The sequence below is a fragment of the Triticum urartu genome, chromosome 5, assembly GCF_003073215.2.
Source record: "Triticum urartu cultivar G1812 chromosome 5, Tu2.1, whole genome shotgun sequence".
Classification (NCBI taxonomy): Eukaryota; Viridiplantae; Streptophyta; class Magnoliopsida; order Poales; family Poaceae; genus Triticum; species Triticum urartu.
Window position 1 is genome coordinate 332,869,119 of NC_053026.1, and position 7,989 is coordinate 332,877,107.

General features: G+C 44.0%; 1 protein-coding gene across 3 annotated transcripts; it reads left to right on the forward strand.

Annotated features, from left to right (window-relative positions):
* Positions 1-296: 296 nt before the first annotated feature.
* On the forward strand, positions 297-7,522 carry LOC125508874 (nonsense-mediated mRNA decay factor SMG7). Of its 3 annotated transcripts, none has more exons than XM_048673668.1 (8): positions 297-451; positions 817-925; positions 1,323-1,916; positions 2,000-2,122; positions 3,088-3,320; positions 3,428-5,539; positions 5,704-5,848; positions 7,013-7,522. In XM_048673668.1, the coding sequence occupies exons 2-6, from the start codon at positions 854-856 to the stop codon at positions 5,505-5,507; spliced, it is 3,102 nt and encodes a 1,033-aa protein (XP_048529625.1). In that variant the 5' UTR covers positions 297-451; positions 817-853; the 3' UTR covers positions 5,508-5,539; positions 5,704-5,848; positions 7,013-7,522. The 3 variants fall into 3 exon arrangements, with proteins under 3 accessions (XP_048529625.1, XP_048529626.1, XP_048529627.1); XM_048673669.1 differs by having other exon boundaries at positions 298-451; positions 827-925; XM_048673670.1 differs by having other exon boundaries at positions 319-451; positions 808-925.
* Positions 7,523-7,989: the final 467 nt, after the last annotated feature.

The following is a 7,989-nucleotide window of genomic DNA, read 5'->3' on the forward strand; positions in this document are numbered from 1 at the left end:
CTCGCATTATTCCTGAATTTATTTCAGGATTTCCGACGATGCGCTTTCAGTGGGAGGAGACGTTCCCGTCGACGACGAGGCGCCTACCGTGACTTCGTAAATCTCAAGATGATATGCCGGCTCAGTCTCTCGGAGGTGCTCATAGGGGTAGGGTGTGGTGCGTGTGTTCATAGGAGTAAGTGTATGCGCGTGTATATGAGCGCTTGTGTCTGTATTGATGCTAAAAAAAAAGTAAGGGCCCACTCGGCAGGCTCCGGGACCATCTACGACCGCCTTTGGTCGAGTACTCGAGTCCAACCCGAACACGGCACGGCGACGACACACCAGACCACACACCATCCCGTAAACAAAAAGACGAAAAATAGCCTGCCCTTCCTCTCTTCTCCTCCTCCCCAAAATTCCCCTCTCCCTCTCTCGCTCCCGTCGCGACGGCGACGACGACGACGATCAGGTATCAATCCCCCCCCCCCCCCCCCCCCCCCCCCCCCCCCCCCCCCCCCCGCCGCTTCGATTCGCGCAGATTATTCCTCATCGCCCCCAGGATTGCGAGTTTTCCAGCTCCGGAGCAACTAGGTTTTGACTAGAACCCGCCTCCCTGGCCGTCGGTTGTTGGGGTTAAGGGAGATCCGGGAAGAGGTCCTCTGTTGCCGCCGGCGGATTTGGGCGCAGGGATTTATTTTCTTGATTTGTTTTAGCTGGGCGGGTAGTTAGGGCTGGGTCAGGTTTCCTTTACCACTCGGGCTCGCTATTTTGCATTATTTTTGTGCTGTATTGTCCTCAGATGATTGATTCCGTTGGTAATTGCAGCGCTTATAGTTCGTTGCAGGTGATGGTACTGATGTTCAATTGATGAATGATGACTGTTCCGATGGATAGTACTGCTGTTCCGCCATCGCGGGACCTCGTGCAGCGCCTCCTTAAGAAGGTGAACTCTCCTTGCATACCTGACATCTAGCTATTTCACACTAGGTTGCTTGTTGGGCTGTGTTCCATGTGGCTTGCTGTACCTTGCCTTGTATGTGATTGGTGTATTTTCTTGCTTTGCCTTCTTGGATAGGCCAATTTGTGTGAATTGTTTATTATGAATGATTTTTCAACCACTAACCGTTGATTGTTACCAAGAAAAAATAAAATACTCTGACAATCCGAGTTAATCATTTCCCTGAATGTTTGCAAGTTTGAGGGGGAAGAACAACGTTAATTAGTTTCCATCTTCTTTGTTGAGTTTTGGGGTTTCCTGTTTGATAAATTGATCAGTAGTAAAATTATTTCATGCGTGACCTTTGGATATAAATGATGATGAAGTGGTGTTACTTGTGTAGAATGCCGAACTCAAAAGTCATCTTGAGAAGTCAGCACAGTCCAAAGTCCCATCAGATCCCAACATATGGCTTCAGATGCGTGAGAATTTTGAGAAAATGATTCTGGCAGATCATGACTTCTGTGAAAAGCATGAGATCGAGTATATTTTGTGGCAGTTGCACTACAAAAGAATCGAGGAGTTCAGGCACCACATTAGTTCTGCAGGTTCAGCTGCATCTCAGAATGGGAAGAACAATGCCAACCCTGATCGAATTAAGAGAATTAAGTCGGCCTTCAGGAGCTTTCTTTCAGAAGCATCGGGCTTCTATCATGATTTGATGTTCAAGATCAAATCCAACTACGACCTTCCTCTGGGTCACTTCTCGGAGTCTCCTGAGAATGCAAGCAACCCTGGCAAAAATGATAAGAGAACAGCTGATGCTAAGAAAGCCCTGATATCATGCCACCGTTGTCTCATATATCTTGGTGATTTGGCCCGCTATAAGGGTATGTTTGGTGATGCTGATTCTGTAAGACGTGAATATAATGCTGCTTCTAATTACTACAAGGAGGCAGCTTCAATCTGCCCTTCCAGCGGCAACCCACACCATCAGGTTTAATCTCAACTCTATATTCATCAAATGTTCATGTATTCTCTGTTCAGTTTTCTAATGATGACCCTGATTGGTTTTGTCAGCTTGCAATATTAGCTTCTTACTCTGGCAATGAGGTGGTGGCTGTCTACAGATACTTTCGAAGCTTAGCTGCAGACACTCCCTTCTCCACAGCACGGGACAACTTGATTCTCGCTTTTGAGAAGGTAATGGTGCTATGTTCTTCGCTAACTTAATTTCTGTAGTATTGTATACTGCTGTTTCCACATTATTTGTCGTCCAGTGTAGAATCTGTTAGCCTTCAGTCACATCTGTATAATTTTGCATGGAAGAGAGTATCTGCAGTGCTATGTAGTACTGGAAGCTGCTTTGCTTTCATCTAATATTGTACTTCTCGTTTGATATAAATATAATAAGATTGTCCAGACTCAGTTGCATCTCGTTATGTTTTTTGTTGTGAGGGTTAACTACACGTGCTTTGCTAGGGGAAAACAAACCAATCATGTTAAGCCATCATCAACAACTCAGCCTTCTCTATATCTCTGCTGTGTCTTTGAGCTCATCCAAGTCCTGTCTATACAGACATCGTACTCAGTCTAGGCCCGGTCTAGGTCCACGGCCACACCTAAGTCATGGTTCTCTGACCTGTTGTACCTCAGTATATCAGATGATCAGTGTCGCCTCATGAATTTGACACCAATTGTTATGACTTGTTTTCTCAATATTACTGGTCTTTAAGACATATGAATGTCCCAAGCCATAGTTGTGCTTTATTTGCTAGATTGTGAGTTTTATTTCTTCTTCAGTCCTTGTGCTGCTATGTTCTCCCTTACAAGTTCTTTATGTTTGCAGTTTCGTGAGGTTTCTGTTTGTTTGCTTTTACATCTCTTCCGTTCACTCATAATAGGTATGCTTAAGTAGGGTTCTCAAAGTAGTTCGAGCTCTGCTTTGTTTTGGGTTAGGTTCTAGCGCAACTGGAGCCTGAGCCTCGAACTCGTAAGATTCAACAAGACGCTCGAATAGCTCTACTGGTTTTGCTAAATGCGTTACAATCTTGTCCTGAGCCCTCATTTCACCGATTTCACCTATTAACAGAACTTGGAAGTGTTTCGGGAAATTTTGTCAGCTTTGCACTATGCCTTAGGAATTTCTAACTGTATTACTTTTGCAGAATCGCCAGGGCTATGCACAGCTGCCAAGCAACAACAAAGTTGCAATTGCTAGGACATTACCCCCACGGTCAGCTGGTAGGGGCAGAGGAGGACGGGGCGAAATAAGGTTTCAGCCCAAGGATGTTAATACTGAAGCAGCTTCAAAAGAGCGAGAGCAAAGTATTCCTGATACACTGAAGTCCTTCTTTGTACGGTTTGTTAGGCTCAATGGAATTCTTTTCACAAGGACTAGGTACTTCCTGTTGCTTATCTCTTAACACCCCCCCCCCCCCCCCCCCCCACCCCCCCCCCCCCCCCCCTCCGTACTGTCCAGCTAATTGTCTTTTATCTCTTTGGCAGTTTGGAGACATTTGAGGAACTGTTTGATGTGGTCATCAACGATCTGAAAGTTCTCCTCTCTTCTGGTCCAAATGAAGAGTTCCATTTTGGTTCTGATGCTGCAGAGAACGCATTAGTTATTGTTCGACTTGTTGCAATCCTTATATTCACAGTGCACAACGTGAAAAAGGAACCAGATAACCAGTCATATGCTGAAATTGTCCAACGCAGGGTACTTCTTCAAAATGCATTTACAGCTGCTTTTGAGTTTGTTGGACATATTCTCAAAAGGTGCTCAGAGCTTCGTGACATTGCATCAAGTTTCTATCTTCCAGCCATTGTGGTCTACATCGAATGGCTGGCATGCCATCCGGAGTTAGCTGCTGATTCGGAGATGGACGAGAAGCATGCGAATGCTCGATCTTTCTTCTGGAACCAGTGTGTCTTGCTTATGAATAAGCTCATCCTTACAGACCTTGCGTCCATTGATGGTGATGATGATGAGGCTTGCTTTTTTGATATGGGCGTGTATGAAGAGGGTGAAACTGGCAATCGACTTGCATTGTGGGAAGATTTTGAATTAAGGGGATTTTCCCCCTTGGTGCCTGCACATATTATCTTGGATTTCTCAAGCAAGCACACATTTGGAAGTGATGGTAGCACCAAGGAGAAGAAAGCACGGGCACAACGGATACTTTCTGCAGGGAAGGCTCTACTCAATTTTGTCCAGATTGATCAACTGAGAATATATTTTGACCCATCTTCAAGAAAGTTTGTTGTGGCCAAGGAGCCTCCTGTTTTTGAAGCTGCCATCTCTACTCATAGATCTCACAATGCACCTGAAACAAATGCTGTTGAGCTGGAACATGAAATTGGTAATTTTTTTGATGCAGTGGCAACTAATCTTGGAGCAATGCAGTCGGGAGTACAGTTGTGTTCAGAGGGAGAAGATGATGAAGAAATTGTTTTCAAACCTACAGCGTCTGAGAAGCTCCCAAAAGTACTTACCGAACTACCCGTTAATGGATATATCCAGCCTCTACAGATGTCTACTGCTGGGTGGCCAACAATGGGCAGACCAGTTACTATTCAGAGTACTGCATCTGCATCAGGTCCTGGAAACTGTAATGTTAATGAGTCACTTCCCATGTCTTCTGGTGGTTGGGCTTTCAATGGCAGGCAAGAGGGTATTTCTAGCAATGTTTCAATGTCGACAACTTACGAATTTGTGCAGCCTGTTGAGATGGCTACTTCCAGCTGGGCAAGTAATGGTGCACCACTTGTTGGCCCTCTGAACACAATGCCTACTTTCTCAGCTGCCATCTCTGATCCGCGTGTATCTGCAGCAATGGTTCCACATTTTGGCAGCCCAGATTATTCAAAATTGCTCCTTGAACAAGAAAAACTCTTAATGATGGGATTAAATAATGTTCATTTGGCTGGAAATGGATTTCCTGAGCAGAGGTTTCAGGGTGGACCGAGTGGATTACAGTCAATGGTATATTCTCCACATGTATCTGTTGAATCTGTGTGCAACAATACAAGTTTGATGCATAATCAGGTGAAAGCGACTGAAGAAACCATCCCATCCACTTCTGATTCAATTGTTCCCTCAGTAGCAGCATCTGGTGGGATGACAATCAATCTCACTGATGCACCTGTAGCTGTATCAAAGAAGAATCCTGTAAGTCGTCCATCAAGGCCCGTTGGTCCTCCTCCAGGATTTAACCACATCACTCCAAAGCGCCATGATGATGATATTATGCCATTTGAGAAGCTGCAGCACCAACAGATTGATGATTACAGCTGGCTGGATGGCTACCAGCCATCAATGGAACGTGTTCATAACTCAAAAGCTATTTATCCTGATGTTGCCACTACCAGCAGTGCATTCACCACTCCCTTCCCTTTCCCTGGGAAACAGCAGGTTTCTGGGGTGCACACCTTAGGGGCCAGTGAGAAAACATGGCAAGATTTCCACCTTTTTGACCCTGCAAAGCAGAATATGGTTCAAAACCACCAACAAATTAATCAGCATAGTGGTCAAGTGGCTGAAAAGCAGCCGGCAAAACCTATCGGATCTGGCCGTTATCTTGTGTGACGGAGTAGCTTGTACCTGGATGGTTACTACTGGTAAAAATCTTCTTCCTGTAGATTGAAAAATTGGATTCTAGACATGAGCAGTACTTCTCTTACCATATGTTAGTCTGTAATGGCGTTGTTTCATCTTCTGTTGGAGCTAATTTTGTTTATATATCTGAATTAGTGCTCAGTTATATGTTTTTCTATGTGGATAGGAGTCGCTGAGGATCTGTTGGAGTAAGTGGCACAGCTTGATATACCTATTCAATTCGGACCCATACCTGCAGCCCTTTCATAGTGTTAAATTTCTTTTGGAGAATGGTGGTCTTGGAAGCATAGCAAGTGCTGCTGTTAGGTTTGGTAAGTTCTATGCTAACTCCCATTCCAGCATTTTTCCTTGTTATTCTTTTTTCTGATGTCCTGGCCTTCTTTAGGATGTGCATTTTATGTTTTTCTTTTTCTTTTTATGTTTACCCCTTCTCCTTGATGATGGTTGAAAGGGAGTTGGTGTACGACATGAAACTGTGTTTCAAAGTCTAATGATCCTATCTGAAACTTAGTAACTTACAACTTTTTAGTGCATTTCTTATAGACACAATCGTTCATTCCTCTTGTGTTAGCATTTCTTGCTGTGCCATCATTTGTGCAACTGGTATCTTAGCATGAATTGCTCCTTCTCGTGCAGTTTCTCATTTGGTTTGAAACTGTTCGGTGATCATTTCTACTATGTTAAATCATATATGTTGACTGTACTAGATGGTATGTTGTATAAGGGTCGTAGTTTCAATCCTGAGCTGCAAGTTACTCCCTCTGTAAATTAATATAAGATGTTTTAAACAGGAGAGGATTTGTGGCTCTCGGGTGCACAAATCCCAATATGAATATGGCATTAAAAACATATTATGAATTTTCAAAAAATTCTGAAATTTTGGGTTATAAAACCTGGGTGCCTGTTGTACACACCTGTAAAGTTTCGTGGGGATTGGGTGCCCGTGGTAATGTCAGTAAAATAAATAAATTCGTATGTATAGCAAAAAATTGGTTGTATTGTATGTTGGACCGTAATTCCTGCGCGACGGATACCACAGGCACCCATTTCCCGTGAAAATGAAAACCCGTGTACAACGAGCACCCAGGTTTGATATCCCAAAATTTCAGTTTTTTTTTGAAATTTTCTGATTTTTTTTAATACTACTTCCATATAGGGGTGAGTGGCACCAGGGTGCTCCAATGCATTTCCTGTTTTAAACATCTTATATTAGTTTACAGAGGGAGTACCTGTTTTCTGGCACTGCATTCACCCAGATATGTTATTCTGCATGTAATGTCAATCTGCAGAAGGAATACCAAACTTGTCTAACAATGTCAAATATATTTCATTTTTTTTGCTGTTACGAAGACTGATGAATCGTCTCTCTTGGCTGTACTTTTGTTGCCTTGAACTTGTTTGCCCAATCTACTTCTGATAAGTAGATTCTTATGATGTTTTAACTCTTGTGTATTGTTTGATCTGTGAAAGTACAGGGTGTGCCAGGTCTTCCGGGGCCAGTTGGAGGTTGGAGGGTGATTGATCTGTGGACTGTCTGATGGGGATGAATTGTACGCAGAACGCTTGGATGCTCAGGCATGAGGGGTTTGATCGAAGAACTCGAATCCAGTCACTGTAGGCGCGCTATGTGCTTCAGCTCTCTCATTGGATAAACTGTCTACCATACAGAGAATGGCCAGTGTGTGGCTGCTGTGGTGGAGACTAAATGCCGTTTAGTGTTGCTCGTGCTCATCTATGGCTACTATGAATTAAGTTCGAGGAACAGTTAGCTTGCTGGCAAGTTGGCCCTCGAAGTATACTGCATCTACTTATGTTGCATCGTTTGCGTTTGCTGTCGGCAACAGCACGTTATAATCCTCGTTCTGTGAGGAAGTTTTACTTCCATATATCACTATATGATTTGAACAATTTGTTTTGGTCTTTGTTGTCCGGTACCGGTAAACTCAACTTTTTTTGTGCAATAAGTTTATTGTTACCTTGTCGTATGCAATGTCCGACTGAATACCAATATGGTTTCCTAATGAGCTTGCTTGTGTGCTGCATCGTTTTTTTTATCTCGGGTCTTTTTGGATGAAGTGCAGGGTTTAGATCCACTCTCGGGTATTTCAGAATTCCTGTCTGCCTGATGTTGTATTAAAGGTGCATCAGAACCCTGTAGCCGCTAGGTGTATATGTCTTCCATAGTATCTTTGCATCGTAGTTTTTCACTGAAGTCGTTGAATTTTGGTAGTGACCCAAGAACGAAGGCAACGGATCTGGATCACCCACTATGAGCTCAGAACTGGCTGGTGTAGGGGGACGTGGCGTTTTGGTGCCCGAGCCCAGCTGCACCCGAAATCGCGCGCGTCAATACCTGGTTCGGGATGCGAACAATTCCAGCTGGAGCGTCCGACGCGAGCGGCAGAAATTCGGGCGTATATGCCTGGGGCCGAAGCGTAGGGAAGGGACGGAG

Excerpts from the sequence above, each read along its gene's own strand:
- LOC125508874 (XM_048673668.1), top strand. The coding sequence starts at position 854 with ATGATGACTGTTCCGATGGATAGTACTGCTGTTCCGCCATCGCGGGAC. Across the intron at positions 2,123-3,087 it reads TGATTCTCGCTTTTGAGAAG|AATCGCCAGGGCTATGCACA; the intron begins GTAATGGTGCTA and ends TTACTTTTGCAG. Across the intron at positions 3,321-3,427 it reads ATTCTTTTCACAAGGACTAG|TTTGGAGACATTTGAGGAAC; the intron begins GTACTTCCTGTT and ends TCTCTTTGGCAG.